Source organism: Amblyomma maculatum, chromosome 8 (genome assembly GCF_055883805.1).
Source record: "Amblyomma maculatum isolate TAMU_Amacu chromosome 8, ASM5588380v1, whole genome shotgun sequence".
NCBI lineage: Eukaryota > Metazoa > Arthropoda > Arachnida > Ixodida > Ixodidae > Amblyomma > Amblyomma maculatum.
The window spans coordinates 67,658,122-67,679,752 of NC_139351.1; the positions used below are offsets into that span (position 1 = coordinate 67,658,122).

Consider the following 21,631-nt stretch of genomic DNA (forward strand, 5'->3'; position numbering starts at 1 on the left):
GAAGCCAGGAGAAAGTGTGAGCGATACTGCGCCTTTCCTTTCCTGTAACGCAACTATATATGAAATCCGGTGCGCGAGATCTATCATACTCCACGATATGGGCTCTTGTCTAGCGCCCCTGCCATTTGCAACCCCGCAGCTAACACGCGCCAAGGAACGCCACGCTAGAGAAGCCAGGAGAAAGTGTGAGCGATACTGCGCCTTTCCTTTCCTGTAACGCAACTATATATGAAATCCGGTGCGCGAGATCTATCATACTCCACGATATGGGCTCTTGTCTAGCGCCCCTGCCATTTGCAACCCCGCAGCTAACACGCGCCAAGGAACGCCACGCTAGAGAAGCCAGGAGAAAGTGTGAGCGATACTGCGCCTTTCCTTTCCTGTAACGCAACTATATATGAAATCCGGTGCGCGAGATCTATCATACTCCGCGATATGGGCTCTTGTCTAGCGCCCCTGCCATTTGCAACCCCGCAGCTAACACGCGCCAAGGAACGCCACGCTAGAGAAGCCAGGAGAAAGTGTGAGCGATACTGCGCCTTTCCTTTCCTGTAACGCAACTATATATGAAATCCGGTGCGCGAGACCTGCCATACTCCGCGATATGGGCTCTTGTCTAGCGCCCCTGCCATTTGCAACCCCGCAGCTAACACGCGCCAAGGAACGCCACGCTAGAGAAGCCAGGAGAAAGTGTGAGCGATACTGCGCCTTTCCTTTCCTGTAACGCAACTATATATGAAATCCGGTGCGCGAGACCTGCCATACTCCGCGATATGGGCTCTTGTCTAGCGCCCCTGCCATTTGCAACCCAGCAGCTAACACGCGCCAAGGAACGCCACGCTAGAGAAGCCAGGAGAAAGTGTGAGCGATACTGCGCCTTTCCTTTCCTGTAACGCAACTATATATGAAATCCGGTGCGCGAGATCTATCATACTCCACGATATGGGCTCTTGTCTAGCGCCCCTGCCATTTGCAACCCCGCAGCTAACACGCGCCAAGGAATGCCACGCTAGAGAAGCCAGGAGAAAGTGTGAGCGATACTGCGCCTTTCCTTTCCTGTAACGCAACTATATATGAAATCCGGTGCGCGAGACCTGCCATACTCCGCGATATGGGCTCTTGTCTAGCGCCCCTGCCATTTGCAACCCCGCAGCTAACACGCGCCAAGGAACGCCACGCTAGAGAAGCCAGGAGAAAGTGTGAGCGATACTGCGCCTTTCCTTTCCTGTAACGCAACTATATATGAAATCCGGTGCGCGAGATCTATCATACTCCGCGATATGGGCTCTTGTCTAGCGCCCCTGCCATTTGCAACCCAGCAGCTAACACGCGCCAAGGAACGCCACGCTAGAGAAGCCAGGAGAAAGTGTGAGCGATACTGCGCCTTTCCTTTCCTGTAACGCAACTATATATGAAATCCGGTGCGCGAGACCTGCCATACTCCGCGATATGGGCTCTTGTCTAGCGCCCCTGCCATTTGCAACCCAGCAGCTAACACGCGCCAAGGAACGCCACGCTAGAGAAGCCAGGAGAAAGTGTGAGCGATACTGCGCCTTTCCTTTCCTGTAACGCAACTATATATGAAATCCGGTGCGCGAGACCTGCCATACTCCGCGATATGGGCTCTTGTCTAGCGCCCCTGCCATTTGCAACCCCGCAGCTAACACGCGCCAAGGAACGCCACGCTAGAGAAGCCAGGAGAAAGTGTGAGCGATACTGCGCCTTTCCTTTCCTGTAACGCAACTATATATGAAATCCGGTGCGCGAGATCTATCATACTCCACGATATGGGCTCTTGTCTAGCGCCCCTGCCATTTGCAACCCCGCAGCTAACACGCGCCAAGGAACGCCACGCTAGAGAAGCCAGGAGAAAGTGTGAGCGATACTGCGCCTTTCCTTTCCTGTAACGCAACTATATATGAAATCCGGTGCGCGAGATCTATCATACTCCACGATATGGGCTCTTGTCTAGCGCCCCTGCCATTTGCAACCCCGCAGCTAACACGCGCCAAGGAACGCCACGCTAGAGAAGCCAGGAGAAAGTGTGAGCGATACTGCGCCTTTCCTTTCCTGTAACGCAACTATATATGAAATCCGGTGCGCGAGATCTATCATACTCCACGATATGGGCTCTTGTCTAGCGCCCCTGCCATTTGCAACCCCGCAGCTAACACGCGCCAAGGAACGCCACGCTAGAGAAGCCAGGAGAAAGTGTGAGCGATACTGCGCCTTTCCTTTCCTGTAACGCAACTATATATGAAATCCGGTGCGCGAGATCTATCATACTCCACGATATGGGCTCTTGTCTAGCGCCCCTGCCATTTGCAACCCAGCAGTTAACAGGCGCCAAGGAACGCCACGCTAGAGAAGCCAGGAGAAAGTGTGAGCGATACTGCGCCTTTCCTTTCCTGTAACGCAACTATATATGAAATCCGGTGCGCGAGACCTGCCATACTCCGCGATATGGGCTCTTGTCTAGCGCCCCTGCCATTTGCAACCCCGCAGCTAACACGCGCCAAGGAACGCCACGCTAGAGAAGCCAGGAGAAAGTGTGAGCGATACTGCGCCTTTCCTTTCCTGTAACGCAACTATATATGAAATCCGGTGCGCGAGATCTATCATACTCCACGATATGGGCTCTTGTCTAGCGCCCCTGCCATTTGCAACCCAGCAGTTAACAGGCGCCAAGGAACGCCACGCTAGAGAAGCCAGGAGAAAGTGTGAGCGATACTGCGCCTTTCCTTTCCTGTAACGCAACTATATATGAAATCCGGTGCGCGAGACCTGCCATACTCCGCGATATGGGCTCTTGTCTAGCGCCCCTGCCATTTGCAACCCCGCAGCTAACACGCGCCAAGGAACGCCACGCTAGAGAAGCCAGGAGAAAGTGTGAGCGATACTGCGCCTTTCCTTTCCTGTAACGCAACTATATATGAAATCCGGTGCGCGAGATCTATCATACTCCACGATATGGGCTCTTGTCTAGCGCCCCTGCCATTTGCAACCCCGCAGCTAACACGCGCCAAGGAACGCCACGCTAGAGAAGCCAGGAGAAAGTGTGAGCGATACTGCGCCTTTCCTTTCCTGTAACGCAACTATATATGAAATCCGGTGCGCGAGATCTATCATACTCCACGATATGGGCTCTTGTCTAGCGCCCCTGCCATTTGCAACCCCGCAGCTAACACGCGCCAAGGAACGCCACGCTAGAGAAGCCAGGAGAAAGTGTGAGCGATACTGCGCCTTTCCTTTCCTGTAACGCAACTATATATGAAATCCGGTGCGCGAGATCTATCATACTCCACGATATGGGCTCTTGTCTAGCGCCCCTGCCATTTGCAACCCAGCAGTTAACAGGCGCCAAGGAACGCCACGCTAGAGAAGCCAGGAGAAAGTGTGAGCGATACTGCGCCTTTCCTTTCCTGTAACGTAACTATATATGAAATCCGGTGCGCGAGATCTATCATACTCCACGATATGGGCTCTTGTCTAGCGCCCCTGCCATTTGCAACCCAGCAGTTAACAGGCGCCAAGGAACGCCACGCTAGAGAAGCCAGGAGAAAGTGTGAGCGATACTGCGCCTTTCCTTTCCTGTAACGCAACTATATATGAAATCCGGTGCGCGAGATCTATCATACTCCACGATATGGGCTCTTGTCTAGCGCCCCTGCCATTTGCAACCCAGCAGTTAACAGGCGCCAAGGAACGCCACGCTAGAGAAGCCAGGAGAAAGTGTGAGCGATACTGCGCCTTTCCTTTCCTGTAACGCAACTATATATGAAATCCGGTGCGCGAGATCTATCATACTCCACGATATGGGCTCTTGTCTAGCGCCCCTGCCATTTGCAACCCCGCAGCTAACACGCGCCAAGGAACGCCACGCTAGAGAAGCCAGGAGAAAGTGTGAGCGATACTGCGCCTTTCCTTTCCTGTAACGCAACTATATATGAAATCCGGTGCGCGAGATCTATCATACTCCACGATATGGGCTCTTGTCTAGCGCCCCTGCCATTTGCAACCCAGCAGTTAACAGGCGCCAAGGAACGCCACGCTAGAGAAGCCAGGAGAAAGTGTGAGCGATACTGCGCCTTTCCTTTCCTGTAACGCAACTATATATGAAATCCGGTGCGCGAGATCTATCATACTCCGCGATATGGGCTCTTGTCTAGCGCTCCTGCCATTTGCAACCCAGCAGTTAACAGGCGCCAAGGAACGCCACGCTACAGAAACCAGGAGAAAGTGCGATAGAGACTGCGCCTTTCCTTTCCTGTAACCTAACTATATATGTAGCAATGCTTTCGCCATTCTGTTCTTAAGACACATCTCAGAGGCCCTCTAATTTTTTCTAGACTCATGGAACGAAACCCCGTGCGCGAGACCTGTCATATCACGAAAGGAGTGATGCTGTACCATCCAAACCCACACTTGTCGGAGAAAGTTTGACAGATACAGCACCTTTCCTTCCCTGTGAATTATCATTATATGTAGCACTGCAACGAACGCCCATAAGAGACAAACGATGGGAGGCAAATGATAGAAGAGGAAGGGTAGGCTTTCGCTATTCGCCTTTTAAGAAGCACCTAAGAGACCCTGTAATTTTTTCTAGGCTTATGGAACGACATCCCGTGCGCAGGACCTGTCATATTCCGCGAGATATGTTCTTGTCTAAACAAACAACGCCAGTGAAGATGGGCATGATAGGCACTCCGTAAGGGTCAGTATTATCCCCACTTCTGTTCAATATTGCTCTCCGAAATCTTCCACCTCTTCTAAATCAGATACAGGGCATACGACACGCCCTGTACGCTGACGATATAACCATCTGGACAACCACGGGTAGCATGGGAATGATTGAAGAAAAACTACAAACAGCGCTAACAACAGTTAAGAATTATGCACGAGCGTGTGGATTAACCTGCTCTCCCGAAAAATGTGAACTCCCAGTCTTCCGCCAGCAGAAAAATCAGGCCACAATCGACATCCACGTTAACAACTCACCCATCAAGGAAGTTCAGACCGTCATGATACTCGGTCTGTACATCAATAACAAGGGCAACAACCACCTCGCCATCCAGAAACTCCGCCTCGGGAGCGAGCTACTTGCCAGGATGATCTCCAGAATAACGACACGGAAATCAGGGATGCGGGACGAAGATACTCTCCGACTGGTGCAGGCATTCGTCGTGAACCGCATCGTTTATGCAGCACCCTACCTCCGTCTCAAGAAGTTTGAAATCAAGAACATCGACGTCATAATCAGAACAGCCTACAAGAAGCCCCTGGGCCTCCCTCATACATCGACCCACCGGCGTTTACGACTGAGCGTCCACAACACGGTAGACGAGCTGATAGAGGCACACCTCACGGCGCAGGTGGTACGACTCTCCACGACTCTGACAGGCCGGCAAGTCTTGAACGACTTGAACATCAATTGCCCCCGACAGCTAGACCCTAAAAGCGACATCCCAGCCTCATGGAGAGGACAATTCAGGGGAACTTCATTGCCGAGGAATATGCACCCTGATTTTCACCAGCTAAGACGACAAGCACGAGCGGAAGCTATAAAAAGGCACTACGGCGGGCGCGAGGGCGTGTTCTATGTCGATGCTGCGGGTCTTGAACAGGGAATGGCGGCCGTTGCGGTAGTGCACCAAAATCAAACAATAGATGGACTAATATTGCCCAGCCAAAACACACAGGATGCGGAAGAAGTGGCGATTGTCCTAGCTGCAACACACACTACCTCAGAATACATTCTTACATATTCACAGACAGCATATCGCAATTACCTCAGGGGCAGGATTGCACCGCTAGCAACTAAAATCCTGCAAGATAGTTACACCCGTGGCTACCAACCCACGCATTAACACTTAGTATGGGTACCAGGTGACCAGGGCATCCCAGGGAACGAGAGCGCACACGCCTCAGCCCGAGCATTTCTCCCCCGGGATCTCGTGGAACCCAATACGGATCTCGTGGAACCCCCTACCCCATTGCTAACCTACACTCAAATACTAAGATTATCTCGCCGAGTATACCCTCCACAGCAGCCTACGCCAATGGGGTTCTGGACTGAGGACTCCAACCACCGCTACAACCTCCGGAACATTTTCAATAAAATATTTTTACCACCACCACTTATCTAGCATTCCTGCAATCTGGAATCCCACACTTGAACGCGCGCCGAGGAACGCCACGCGACAGGAGCGATGCTGGGCCGTCGAAACCAACACTTGCCGGAGAAAGTGTGACAGATACTGCGCCTCCCCTTTTTGTAATTATATGTAGCACTGCAACGAACACCGATAAGAGGCAAATGATAGGAGATGAAAGAGTAGACTTTCGCTATTCTGCTCTTAAGAGACACTAGTTGATTGATTGATTGACTAAATAATTGATTGATTGATTGAAAAACTTTTATTGGGGTGCAGAAAAGGCAATGAGGAGTCTTATCATGGGTTGCTTCCTCTGTACAGGATGCCAAGGAAAGTTGCCGTGGCGCCGGCCTGGCGAATCAGTCCTTGTAGAACCACCAGGTCGGAGCTGAGGAGACAGTTCTCGCACTCGTTTTCAGAGATGTATGTTGTGATGGGCGGGGGTATGCCCCCCCCCCCCCCCCTACATCCCGCGGTGAAGTGGTAAGTAGCCGGGATGTCGTCATACCACGAACACGAGTCTAAATACTCGGTCAGGAACATGAAGTGTAGGCGTTGTAGGTTAGTGTACGTGTTGGTCTGGAGGCGACGCCAGTCTCTAGCTTCCTCGACGTGGCGGTGTAGTAGGGGAAAATTTCTGCGCTGCAGTCGCATTCTAGTGAGCCTTTCGCCATACGTGGGAGTTAGGGGCGAAACTGAGAGGGACCCGGTCTCTCGGTTGGTGTGTCCTGAAGCTAACCTTTCTGCTACTTTGTTTCCGTTAAGTCACGCGTGCCCCAGAGCCCACATGATTCGGTGCTTAGGAGGATTACTTGTTGATATTGCTTATGGTAGAAGGTGTGTAATGCGAGACGAAATGCGGCCAGCAAAGAAAAGGCGGCACTCCCCTGATGGGGCTGGGGCAGGTGGGTCACCGCCGTTTGCGGCAGGGGCTTGCCTGCCACAGCCTTTTTATCTGTTGTAGGCCGTAATTGCACCCGCCACCGTTTCGGTGTTGGACGACGGCTGTTGCGGCGCGCGTCTTTCTCTCACTCTTCCTTTTCTTTCTTCTCTATTTTCCCTTCTGCGTGCATGAAGAGGCGTCCGTGTGCTGTGCGATGTCAGCGCACGCTAAAGATCCCCAGGTAGTCGAAATTACTCCGTTCCCCTCCACTACGGCTCTTTCTCTCTTTCCACTTTCACTCCCACCTTCCTCCCTTCCCTTACGGCGCGGTTGCGGTGTCCACAGAAAAAAAACAAGTGAGACAGTTACCGCGCCTTTCTCTTCCTATAAATAAATCAGTTTAAAAAATAAATCAGGACGGATCTTTAACGTGCGCTGACATCGCACAGCACACGGACGCCTCTTCGTTTCGCCTCCATCGAAACGCAACCCGACCTCGCACAGCACACGGACGCCTCTTCGTTTCGCCTCCATCGAAACGCAACCCGACCTCGGCGGCTGCGTTTCGATGGAGGCGAAACGAAGAGGCGTCCGTGTGCTGTGCGATGTCAGCTCACGTTAAAGATCCCCAGGCGGTCTAAATTACTCCGTAGCCCTTCACTACGGCTCCTCTTTTTCTTTCCACTTTCACTCCCACCTTCCTCCCTTCCCTTACGGCGCGGTTGCGGTGTCCACAGAAAACAATTGAGACAGTTACCGCGCCTTTCTCTTCCTATAAATAAATCAATCAGGACGTTAAAGATCCCCAGGTGGTCGAAATTACTCCACAGCCCTCCACTACGGCTCCTCTTTCTCTCTTTCCACTTTCACTCCCACCTTCCTCCCTTCCCTTCCGGCGCAGTTGCGGCGTCCACAGAAAACAAGTGAGACAGTTACCGCGCCTTTCCTATAAATCAATCAGGCAGCGGAGGCGTCTCAGCTACAGAGCCAGTAGCAGGCCCGTGCATTTTCGTTTCTTTCTTCCTACAGCCACAACAACAACAAACGACCAGAAAGCACGGCGTGAATTACAGGACCGGAAGCGGAAGACAGAACGCGTTCGCTGTCAAATCGATTGCGCTATTGTTGTTGTTGTAGCTGTAGGAAGAAAGAAAATAAAATGCACGGGCCTGCTACTGGCTCTATAGCTGAGTCACCTCCGCTGCCTCGCGCGGACAGAAGAGAAAACAGACAAGAAAAAAAAAAGAAGTGGGAGAGAAAGACGCGCGCCGCAACAACAGCCGTCGTCCGCCACCACCGAAGCGGTGGCGGGTGCAGTGACGGCCTGCAACAGATAAAAATCAGTGGCTGGCTAGCCCCCGCCGCAAGCGTCGTTGACCTGCCGTCCCAGCCCCGTAGGGCCGGGAACTGCCACCCTTCACCACCCCTCGGAGATGGTTCGGCGCGAATACTACTAATATTAATTGGTTCACAGGAAGGGAAAGGCGCAGAATCTGTCACACTTGTTTCTGTGGACCACTGAACCGCGCCATAAGGGAAGGAAGGTGGGAGTTAAAGCGAAAAGAGAGAAATAGGAGCCGTAGTGGAGGGCTACAGCCCAGGCAGCCCAAATCTTGGGCCCAGTGTTGGTACGGTGTTGGCAATGTCCGGGCCACCCCCCCCCCCCCCCCCTCAGAGGCAGCGTAAGCGGTTCAGTTGTCCAAACAAGTGTGACAGATAGAGCGCCTTTCCCTTCCTGTGAACCTAATAATAATATAATAATAATAATTATATTATTATTATATATTATACCAAAAACAGCAGGTAGTACCTAGCTCCCAGACCGCCTTAGGCGAGGTCTATCAACAAATTATCCAAGAACTGAGGTCCTTCAAGGAGGAGTTTCAAGCTTTTCCAATTTACGTGAACGCCCAATTCCAAGAAATTCGAGAGCAGATTGCAAACAACCGACGATACACGGAGACTGCAATTTCTGCACTTCGGAAGGAACATGCGTATAAAAGACATAAGTCGAAATTCGCTCGTACAATGCAAGTGGACTAGCCATCCGATACGGATTCAACATGCCAGCCAAACCTAGAGTAAAGATCTGGCAGTGGAACTGCCGGGGATACAGGAGAAAGCAGGCTGCTCTAAATCTACTTATATCTCAGGAGTCTGACCCACCGGCAGCTATCCTAATTCAAGAACCCCACCTAATACCTATTAAACTCCAAGACTATGTCACTTACCAGCACGACCAGTTAACTGCCACGTTAGTGCACAAATTATACACTGCCATATTGCACGACCCTTTCGAGCCGGATATTGCGCACTGCTATATAACTATTCTTCCTCTTCAAAAAGGAGCGGCAAACACGCACGTATTGAATGTATACAGCCCTTCTAAAGACAGGCACGCAAAATTGGGTTCCCTCATAAAGATATTTCTGACCTTAGTGGGCATTCCCCCTGCGTGATTGGGGGCGACTACAACGCACCACACCCTTCATGGGGCTACCCGGCAGCAACACCAAAAGGCAGAAAACTGGAAGAAGTAGTGACGCAAGAAGGGTTATCGACCCTCACCGATCCCACTTACCCTACGAGGCTGGGAAACAGTGTCAGTAGAGATACGTGTCCTGACCTGACGTTCACCAAGAACATACAAAGCGCCATTTGGAAGAATACCGAACAGCACCTGGGAAGCGATCACTTCATACTCTCTCTGGAGATAAGCACAAATGCGTGCAAGCGTAAAATAGGTATCGCAAGAGTTACGAACTGGGACAGGTGGAGAAAGGCCCAGACATCTCTTGCAAACCCTATTACCGACCTAGAGGAATGGGTTAAAGATGAGGTGCACACTTTGAAAGTCATTACAAAAGAGGTCTGCACGACAGAGGACTGCCCAGCGGTCGATCCGCACCTTATACATTTATGGGAAGCGAGGCACTCATTGACAAAGAGATGGCGCAGACAGCGGCTTAACCGCAAACTCAAGAAAAAATAGAGGAGATAAACAAAAAGGCAGAATCCTATGCCATATCCTTAGCCAGACAGAACTGGAATTCGCTCTGTGATGGTATTCAGGGGAAGCTAGGGGTGTCAAAGACTTGGAAGCTCCTACGTGTCCTAATTGACCCCAGCAGCAGCAAGTCGGCCACTAAAGACAGGCTCACGAAGATCGTACACGCCACCCCGGGTACGGACACAGAGTTGATGGAAAAGCTCAAGACCAGGTATCTGTGCACGGACCAAGTCGTGGAACAGCCGGAGTATTCTGGGCTGCCGAATCCCGAGCTGGACATCCCACTCACGAAAGAAGAAATCAAAGCAGAAATCGCGGCCATGAGAAAAAATGCAGCTCCAGGTCCAGATCAGATAACAGCGAAGCTCTTATTTAACCTCAGCGATGACACCATCACCTCGCTGGTGGAATGCTTCAACGAGCAGCATTGGGCTACAGGAACGTTACCAATATCCTGGAAGACAGCCGAGGTTCGGTTCATTCCGAAGCCGAACAAACCCCTTAAACTGGATAATCTAAGACCGATATCGCTGACCTCGTGTTTGGGGAAACTCATAGAGAGGGTCATCAACATGAGACTGAGTAGATACTTAGAAGATAACAACCTCCTACCTAACCCTCAATTCGGCTTTCGCCCACACCTATCAACACAGGACGCCCTGTTGTACTTGTACAAAGACCTTTGAGACACCTCCCAAGTCACAGACAAGAGCCATCCTGGTACTTGATTTGAAAGGAGCGTTCGATAACGTTCTACATAAAAATATCCTGCAAAGCCTCGCCGATACCAACTGTGGCGCAAGAACCTACAACTATATCAAAAACTTCTTATCAGCCAGGCAAGCCACTATAAACTTCGGTGGAATAAAATCAGATCTCATCACTCTAGGCCCGAGGGGAACTCCGCAAGGGGCGGTACTGTCACCCCTCTTGTTCAACTTAGCTATGAAAGATCTATCAGGCCTTCTTTCCGAAATTCCCGGCATCAAACACACATTGTATGCGGATGATATCACTGCCTGGTGCAACTCGGGGAGTGACGCCGAGATCGAGGAGCGTCTTCAAGCAGCAGCGGACACGGTGGCCCGGTACGCCAGGAGAGAGGCCTCCAGTGTGCGCCGGAAAAGTCCGAGTTGCTAATTCTGAAGAACCCGAGGACACCCCTAGCACAGAACATCTCGGTGTATATAGAGAGCCACCCGGTACAGAAACCCACGGAGATCAAGATCCTAGGGCAGTATATCCCGCAGGGGCGACAGAACACCACCACAATGAAGAAGCTTACAACATCCACCGAGCAAATCCTCCGGATGATACATCGTATCCGAAATAAACACCATGGCATGAAGGAAAGGGACACCATCCGCTTAGTGCAAGCTTTTGTGATCTCGCGGATAATGTACGGGACGGCATTCCTTAACCTCTCCAGGTCGGAAATTGAAAAGTTGGAGACACTCATCAGGAAAGCCTACAAGGCGGCCCTGGGGCTACCGAACTCCACGCCAACGGCCAAGCTCATGGCTCTAGGAGTACATAATACCCTCGAAGAGATGTGGGAAGCACAATGGCTCTCACAACTCAATAGGCTCGCACTTACAACACCCGGCAGAGAACTGCTCGAGAAGATCCATGTTAATCAGCCCTATACAATTGACCAAAGGGAAGAGGTCCCACGCAATGTGAGAAGACGCATCAACGTGTATCCCATTCCGCGGAATATGCATCCCGCATATAACATCGAGAGGATGATAGCAAGAGGGGAAGCCCTGCAGAAGAAATGGGACAAGCAGACTAACACCCTTTACGTGGACGCAGCAGGACCACACAATGGAGTCATGACTATCGTAGTCTCAACGCCTGCGGGGTCGATGGTGAACTGCGCCTCGGTGAAAACATCTAACCCCACTCACGCAGAAGAGGCAGCTATTGCATTAGCTGTAGCATCTAACCCCAACGCCGTTGTGCTCACTGATTCCCAAAACGCCTGTCGTAACTTCAATTACGGATTAACTCATAAGTCAGGGTTGTCATTGCTAACTAAGCACCCACCCAACCAAGCATCAATCATCTGGTTTCCCGGTCACCTGGAACTACCAGGAGGAAACGAAGCCGCTCACAGGCATGCCCGAGCTCTTCTATACCGGGCGTCTCCCCCTGATGACCATAAAGGGTGCCGTGACCTGATAGGTTTAGCAGTGTATGCTGACAATCTCGCGCCATACAGAACAGCCAGAAAGGAGTACCCAACACCACACAAATCCCTCAATAAGTTAGAACATCCTTAGGAGACTACAAACCAACACATACCCAACACCAGCTAAATTACACCTGTGATACCCTACACTATACTCTCCGCAGTGCCCACACTGTGGAGAGGTAGCTAACCTCTACCATATGGTGTGGGCATGTCAATTTAATCCCTTAGTTGACCCCATTCCCAACCCCTCGGAGGAGCAGTGGGAGGCTATTCTGCTCAGCGATGATCCTGACCGTCAGCACTGGCTGGTGGGGAGGGCCAGCGCAGCAGCAGCAGCCAATGGACTGCCGGACTAGGCGGCCCACCCACATGTTCTGAGAATACTGAATAAATAAAGATGTTTTCAATCAAATCAATCAGTCGCAACATTTTTATGCGAAGCATTTTGCTAGAGGTAAACCACAGCCCTTCGTGACGGTTACACGCCGTGCAAAGAATGTGGAATGCTACGTCACACCACGTGCTACGCTGACGTCACGACAGAGAAGAGACGGGGGTCCAGCTCGCGCCGTCGGTTGCGGTTGCACGCCATGCGGACCACGTGGTATGGTGACGTCACACCACGTGATACGCTGACGTCACGACAGAGGAGAGACGGGGGTCCAGTAACGACCGTTGGTGCACGTCAAGCCGGCTGGACACGGGTAGGTTACGGGGAGGCTTTCCCATACGACCGTGTTGTTGCCGAAGAAATCAAAATCGTTGATTCCTTTAGCACGTCGGTGTTCTAAGAGCTTTTGCTTTGCGTACATATTCGCGTAGTGGCAATCGAGTATCGTTGGCCTGGGGGACGACATGTTCGTTGTGCGTGTCGGTAAGATTAGAGATGAACGAGTCATGCTATTACCTAGTTTTATGCGATGGGAAAACATTGTGCATTCCAAGTTTAAACCGTGTAAAAGCACGTGTAACCAAGGAAAGAAAAGTTTAGCCAAGTGTAACCATGGAAAGCCGAGTTTAGCAATCAATATGCTTCGCATCTGACCAGGCTTAACCAAGCTAAGCCTCAGCCATTTTTTTTATTCGTTCCTAGGAAAGGAAAGGCGCAGTATCTTTTTCTCACACTTGTTCTGTGGCCACCTGGGCCCGTATTCCGTGGCCCTGATGGGGCTGGGACAGGTAGGTCACAGCCACTTGCGACGGGGGCTAGCCTGCCACAGAATGTTTATCTGTTGTAGGCCGTCTTTGCACTCACCACTCTTCGGTGGTGGATTGGATTGGATTGGAAAACATTTATTTCGTCGCTCAAGCAGGTCTAAGGAGAGACATACTAGATGGCCGCTAGTCCATGGCTGGCGGCGACCTTGTTAGCCCGCTCGATGGCCCGTAGTTGAATCTGTGGGTCCGAGCTGACCAGCACGGCTTCCCACTGCTCGGGAGAAGGGAGCTGTATTAATTCCACCGCAGGTGGATCATTTGCGCAGTTCCAGAGAATGTGATCGTATGTCGCTCTTTCGCCGCATTTACTGCAGGTTGGATTGTACTGGCCTGGGTACATCAGGGCAAGCACTGCCGGATCTAGGAGAGAGCGTGTTTGTAGTCGGCGCCAGGTAACTTCCTGCGCCTTTGTTAAAAATTTGTGTGTGTGTGGGGGGGGGGGATATGTGCGCCTTTCCAGCCTGAAGTGATGGGTAATGTCATGAAAAGAAATTAACCCGTCCTTCGTGAAATTCGGGTCGGAGGGCGCGCTCACTGCCCGGTCGACGAAACCTCGGGCTTGCGCGTGAGCCGCCTCGTTCCCCGGATTAGACGAGTGGGCCGGGACCCAGATTAGTTCAATATCCTTAACCGGAGCAGGGGTGCTTTGGAGGATGCGGAGGGAGGTAGACGTGATGCGACCCCTCGCGAAATTGCGAATGGCTGTTTTAGAATCACTGAATATAATATCGGTCGTGTTTGCAATAGCTAAGGCTATGGCCGCTTCCTCCGCCGCCTAGGAGGAGGTGGATGCGATTGATGCGGCCGCCAACGTGGAACCGTTCCCATTCACAGCGGCCAGTGCGAACGCTTGTCTCTGGGTGTGCCGATATTCCGCCGCGTCCACGTATGCTGCATTGACGTGTGGGCCGTACTTGGCATGTGGGGCGCGAGTCCTCGCCGTGGAAGATGGCTGTTGTTGCGGCGCACGTCTTTCGCTCCCTTTTTTTTTCTTTCTTCTCTATTTTCTCTCCTGTTCGCACGAGGGAGCGGAGGTGGCTCAGCTACAGAGCAGTAGCAGGCCCGTACATTTTCTTTTCCTTTTTCCTACAGCCACAACAGCAACAGGCTACCCCTTAGAGCGAATGCCATGGCTACAGCGACTCTGGCTACGCCGTATTAGAGGGCTCCGGAAATTTAGACCACCTGCAGTTTTTAACATGCACTAAAATCGCGCAGCACACGGACTCCTTGCTTTCGACCTCCATCGAAAAGTGGTCGCCGCGGCTGGGATTCGATCCCGCATCCCTCAGCACAGCAGCCGAGCACCCCAACAAATGCACCACAATGGAGGGACGAAGAGGATAAGTTTCTTTAAATGCATCTAAGAAACCTTTTTTTTTTGCCCCGCCGTGGTCACGTGGGATTCAGGACGGTACACCATCGCTTCAGTCGCATGGCATTCCTTGTCACGCGTTCGTGTAAAATAATGCCATCTCGCGGAATCTCGCGGAACAGATCTCGCACACACGAGTTTTTTACCATCAGTCAAGAAACGATTTGCCCCGCCGGGGTGGTGTAGTGGTAAGACGCCCGACTACTGTGCCGGATACCCGGGCTCGATCCCGACCGCGGCGACTGCGTTTCGATGGAGGCGAAACGAAGAGGCGTCCGTGTGCTGTGCGATATCAGAGCACGTTAAAGATCCTCAGGGGGTCGAAATTACTCCGTAGCACTCCACTATGGCTCCTCTTTCTCTCTTTCCACTTTAACTCCCACCTTCCTCCCTTCCCGTACGGCGCGGTTCAGGTGTCCACAGAAACAAGTGCGACAGATATTGTGCCTTTCCCTTTCTGTGAACCAATTATTATTAGTAAAAATCTTATAATGTGAGGAAAGCGTACATAAGTCTCGCTGCGGTGGTTAAAATGCCCAACTACTGTGCCTGCGAAGTACCCGATTTTGATCCCGATGCGAGACAAGTTTGACATAAGGTGGTCGATGTGATTGACCCAGGACAAATTCTCACTAAAATAGACCCCAAGTGTTTTAAACGCGCTTACTATATATTTCAGTTGTTTAGCTTGATATCCGTGTTAATGATAATTTTCTTATTTTTCGCACGGTACAGGAAGCCTTAGTTTTATTCACGTTTATTTTTAACTTGTTAAATTCAGCCCACATGTCTAATTTCACAAGCGCTCTGTCCGCTGCAATGATTGGCTCATCTGGGTTTCCTGGAGTCATATTTTGCAGTTTTATCTAGATGTTTCTTCGAAGACCTTAAAATGAGCGCCGAAGAGTACTACGACCATATAGTTCGATCAGCGAGCGTTTTGCTACTTTCCCCGCCACCGAGTTCCTTAGCTCCTTTGTGGGTGCAAGTAGGCCCAATAATGAGTTGATTTCAGTGCTACACGTGTTTTTCGCCTACGCATAATTATCACCACGTCGTAACATGTTGTGTAACAATAAAATGTTTCCTTTGTTGCAGCACTTATGCTCATCAGAGTGAAAAAAAGAAGGGCCCTTCGGGCCATGAAACTATACTAGAAAACGTTACTAAAGCGAAACTGGGAAAGGAAGGGGCGTGAGGGCGCAGGAGATGTTGACTCAGCAGCGCTTGCTGAACTGTAGAAGTGTGCTGCCATAACACATACGTCGAGGGTCACCATATACACATTGGACTGTTGCAGTGGTTAGGGCGCTCGACTACTGTGCCCAAGGATGCGGGATCGAACCCTAGCTGCGGCGCCCGCTTTTCGATGGAGGCGAAAAGCAAAGCGCTCGTGTGCTGAGCGAGTCAGTGCGCGTTAAAGAACCCAAGTGGTCAAAATTTCCGAAGACTTCTACTACGGCGTCTCTCATAGCCTGACCCAATTTGGGACGTTGAACCCCACAAAACAAACAAAACTAAATTTGTACTGTGAGAGCTGTTGCAAACGCTTGGTCAAGAAGGGTCGAATCTGGGTCACAAACTTGCACGCGTTCCTCACATTCCAAAAAAGCAAGTTTTCCGCAGGCTATGGCGGCAGCTTTTCAGTGGAGGCGAAAAGCAAGACGCCCGTGTGCTGTACGATGTCAGTGCACGTTAAAGATCCCCAGGTGGTCGAAATTACCAGAGTCCTCCACTACGGCGTCTCTCATAGCCTGAGTTGCTTTGGGGCATTAAACCCCACAAACCATCAAACCAACCAATCAAAACATGTGTGGGTGGGCTGAAATTTATTACATACTGTAGGTCGGGAGGCCTAAGCAGGAGTGGATTAAAAACAAATTATTACAGTTATCTGTAATATAAAAATGCGAAAAAAACAGAGCAAAAACAGCAAGAAATGAAAAATGATAATAGCAGAACATGAAATTATGCTAAGCATGGTCATTTATCAGGTCAAGAGACTGTAGGCAGGAGGCTGGCAAGCTGTTCCAATTATTAATGGTCTGGATGGTATCACTCGGTTTTGTTTTTACTTGAGTTTTGTTCTCTGCTCGCCTAGACTAATAGGCAAAGTTTTGTGACTCCGTTTTCACGTCTTCCTGTCTGGCGTTAAAAAGAACTCTTCCCCCTCCTTTTTTTGTTTTTTTTTTTAAATCAGCATGTATATGTTGTTCACGTTTGTTGTTTTTGCCGTCCCTGCTCCAGACGCGTTGACGGAGATAAAATTAGCGGAATGCACACGCGGCAAGTGCATGCACTCTGTTTGCAAAATTTTCCGACGTAGACATAATCAACGATATGATCCGCCTACCTAGCATGTAGAAGGCGACCAGAAGCACGGGCAAGCGGTCAATCATGTCTCGCTCGCGGACCTCTTGGTCCGTGGTGACGTAAGCCACGGCACCCATAGCCACCAGCGAGAACACGCACAAGTGCGACGAGACGAGCAGCAATCGCCTCCGGCCCACCATGTCCATCATAGCCACCGACGTCATCGTGGCGAACACCTGTGAAAAACAAGGAACACTGTGGGTGGTTCTCGGTGCTCAGCGTTGTTGAAAGTAGGCAAAGCATCGCCGAGATCAAAAATGGACAACTCCCCTCATAATTTGACAACGACAGGTCGTTTGTTTCTCAATTCTCCGGCGCTTCTCTAACGCACCCCACTGCGCTGATTCATCTGCGCACAAAAACGCCAAGCATTGCATGGCATTGGCACTATATGGTGGTAGTGGTAAAAATATTTATTGAGGGAATCAGGGTATATTACAAGGATTGGGATGGTTCTTGATCTGGGTTGGTGTCTGTCAGTTCGGGCGTGGCAGCGACCACTTTAGCTCAGTAAACCAGCATCTGCTGCGAGGCTGGGTCCGAGCGGGAGACCACGCTCTCCCAACCCTCTTGGTCCGCGAAGCCCCAGTGGGGTGGTCGCTGGAAATATTTGCATAGAAATATGATATGATCGAAGGTGGTTCTAGGTGCGCCGCATAGAGAGCATGTAGGGGCGTACCGGCCCGGCTGTGCCAAGCCCAACCAAGCTGGGGAGGGAAAGATTTTGACTTGTAGCTGTCGCCGATTATTTGATTGTGTTTTGAGAGAGAAAACTGTGTGTGTGTGTGGGGGGGGGGGGGGGGGGGTAGAAGAGTCCTTGTTCTCGGTAGTGAAGAGTTATATCATGATAGGTGAGAAGTGTGTCCCACGTGCTTCCCCAGTCTTCGATATGTGCCGCTTGATTGATGTCGCTCGTGCAGTTGAACTGGATTCCTCGCTGCCGGGGTTGCCTGCATGGCCTGGTACATTGACAATGTGAATCGGTCGATGAGCTGTGGAGCCAGAGGTTAAGATTTGGTGGGCGACTGGGTGTACCTGCCCTCTTGCGAACTTTTGGAAGGACGATTGAAAATGAGTGTGACAGTGCAAGAGGAAATAAATAGCGCTGTGGCTACCTCGTATTCAGCCCCTGTCGACGTTTTTGCTTTGACAGAGGCGGAAACTGTGTGATGGAAGTTGCAGGAACGTACACTGATGGCATATGCCGCTGAGTGACTGTATTCGGCCGCGTCTACGTAGGCCGCTTCGGTATCAGTCGCGCGGGTTTTGTGTAACGCCTTGGCTTAATTTCTGCTCGTGCCTTGTGGTGAGCAGGATACATATTCTTGTTGCGATTGTATGGTAAGGTTGTCCCGGGAGTTTTGGGGGACTAGATGGCTGTTGTCGGAGGATGGACCGATTGGTTGGAATTTTAGGGCTGCGAAGATGAACCTGCCAGGCTTTGTGGAGGAACTTCTGTTACTTTCAGCGGTACGATCAGATTCCACTTGTTCTCGGATTGCGTTGTAGACTCCGATGTTTATGAGGCATGTTGTTGGAGCACGTTTAGTGAGGTGAAGTGCTGTTTTGAACGCTTGATGAATGAGAGCGTCCACTTTCTTCGTTGTCGCTTTTTTAATATAGAGATATGGGAGGGAATGGACCATTCGGCTGATGACGAATACCTGCACAAGGAGCCGGAGATCGTGCTCCCGCATGCCTCTGTGCTTGTTCACTATTAGTTTGAAGCATTTGATAGTTTGATGGGTGTTGATAGTCAGTTTGAGGATAGTTTGTTTTGAGTCCATTGTTTTACAGGAGCATCTCCGGAGCTCGAAGTTTGTTGACTTCGGGTATTGGGGTCCATCTATGGTAATTGTTATGGCGCTATGCTTTTTTCTTGGTAAGGCGGGTGTTTGGGTAGAGCAATAGGAGTTCGCATTTGGTGGGGCTAGACCAATGGACGCTGCGTGCGTTGCCACTGCGTCCGCACCTGCTTAAAGAGTATCCTCTATTTCGTAGCTTTCCCTTGGTTGTCCATAGGTTAATCTCCTACACATAGAGGGAGTGGGAAAAATTTGGGATTTGGGTTAGTTTGCGGGCCATGAGGATGAGGGTGATGGTAAAAGTAGAGGGCCGAGGACTGACTCTTGAGGTGTTACACGTGGGTTTATACAGGACCGTATTTGAGTTACGCGTAGCGGTCCCGAAGAAAGACAGATACATTAGTGGGTGCATTCTCCAACTTCTAGGCTGGAGAGAGCATCAAGGATTGAGTCATGTTGTGTATTATCAAATGCTTTGGTGAGGTCCAGAGCCAGTAAGGCTCTCGTGCGGTTTCGATGCTGAAGGTGTAGAATATCTTCGAAAATTGGAAGCATGGTGTCCTATGTAGATAAGTGACTTCTGAATCCCAGCATCGTGTGTGAGAAGCGATTGTGGGTATACATGTGGCTCGAGCAGTTTGCCGATGTATGATGCGAGATACATTGGTCGGCTGTGGGTTATGTCTAGTGGTTTGCCTCATTTGGGAATGAAGGTTACCTTTGCGTGTGTCCATTCCGAGATGGAGTACTTGCCTCCCAGTGCTGGTTGAAAAAGTCGATGACGGCTTGGACAGAGTTGTCGTAGAGCATTCGCAGCACTTTGTTCGTTATCCCATCTAGTCCCGGAGTGGATATAGTACAGAGTTTGTTCATCGCTGCCAGAAGAATCCATGTCACCATGTCTGCGTCGAGATCGGGGGTTGTTCTTGCTCGTGAATGAAGGCAGGAGAGTTTGTGGCGTAGTCGTGAGAAACTTCGCTTTTAAGATTTGAATTAAAATGTCATCATCCATGCTTAAGCCATGGATAAGATGATTTACGCTGTGGTGTAGAGAGAATTTGACGGTATAAGACTCCAGAAGACACATCAGAAGCTTCCACATATCCCGAAGTCCGAGGCTAGCAAGTGCCCCATGTCCTTAATCAAGGCTGAGATCTTTCTTTTTATATCTCTGTTTTGCTTGTTTTCAGCCATCGCATTTGCAAGCCGTTGTGTGCCTCTAACATATGTAGCAGGCGACTATCGGTCACGTCCGACTGTTTGGTTTTTGAGATCTCCGACAGGCCGTGACCATGTCGGGGAATAAATTATTGACCCAGTTTGCGATGTGATCTGTTTGAGTTGGGGCATCATTTCGGAAGTTTTGGAACTTCTCCCAGCCTGTGATGTTGAGGCGCTTTCTGACGTACGAGATGATGGAGCTGAGCGAAAAGGAAGTGTGGATAATGTAGTGGCCGCTGCCCAATGAGGTCTGCGTGTTCTACCACTGACATTATGTGAGATTTTCCGCAAGTGTGAGATCGGGAGTGGTGATTTGCTGTACACTGTTGCCAATACATGTATGTTGTTGCGGTCGACCAAAGTGAAGTCCATGTTTTGTAGGAGCGCCCAGATTTGGGATCCCTTGCCGCAATCTTATGTGTAGCCCCAGCTGACGTGCCGGGCGTTGAAGTCCCCTACCACGATCAGCTGGCGACGTGTGCTGATCTGTAATACTTTTCGTAGTGCTGCCATGAGGGGAGCTGCTTTACCCTTAGGGGGGCTATAAATGTTTAGGATAAAGAGACTGGGGTTCTTTCTAGTTCGGGGTAGGAGTTCAATGAGATGACAGTAGATGCCCTCGGGTGATCTTTAGCGGTGTAGTTGCGGTGTATCAACGTAGTTAGTTTATGTACGGACGAGCTTTTTGGTATGTAGGGGTGTAGCTGAGGAATTTAACATGAACATGTGTTTTTTGTAGTGCACTGCAGAAAGCTTACACTGCTGAAAATGACCAGTTTTAGTCGGCCCTTTTGGGGAATTTGTGGATTGTAGCGCCATGTAGAAGCAGTGAACAAAGCTATCTGCCCAGTCGTGTCGTGTCCGCCTTTTTAAAAGCGTGAAAAGCATCTTTTATTTTTATCACTTAATTATCTCTACGGCTGTTCCTAGTAAGAATTTTCGTTACTGCATCTCCTCAAGTGATGCGATGCGGAATAGACAATTTGTTGGCTTTTCCCACTTGGACACATTTTGCTTCATTTAGCACAAACACTGCCATTATCCGTGACCACCCGAAATTTGACCAATCAGAACAAGCGCCTTTTGGGAAGTTTCGTAACTGATAATATTAAATATCTCGTGTTTGAGTAGGCAGTTACGTCATGGGTAACCGCGCAGCAAGGAAATGGTTTCCACAGGAATGAGAGTGGCTGCATAAATCTTTGGTGAGAGGGGAATAAGGGTAGACGTCCTTGGTAGTCATCAGCGTAAAAGAAAAGTAGGAACCGAGGGGAGACTTTTAATATACAAAAAGGAGCATACATCTAATTAGGGTGTGTACAGGGGAATCGCAGATAAGACATAGACTGTTAGTCTATGTCTTATAAAGAGGATTACAGTGTTATCCTTCCATC

The 21,631-nt window shown here is 50.4% G+C and overlaps 1 protein-coding gene across 1 annotated transcript in view; it reads right to left on the reverse strand.

Annotated features, from left to right (window-relative positions):
• Positions 1-21,631, reverse strand: part of LOC146181372 (facilitated trehalose transporter Tret1-like) — a 46,819-nt gene that overhangs the window by 14,953 nt on the left and 10,235 nt on the right. Inside the window, exon 5 of the mRNA XM_084575774.1 lies at positions 17,192-17,387. Within this exon, the coding sequence (XP_084431900.1) occupies positions 17,192-17,387 (196 nt within the window). The remainder of the gene's footprint in view (positions 1-17,191; positions 17,388-21,631) is intronic.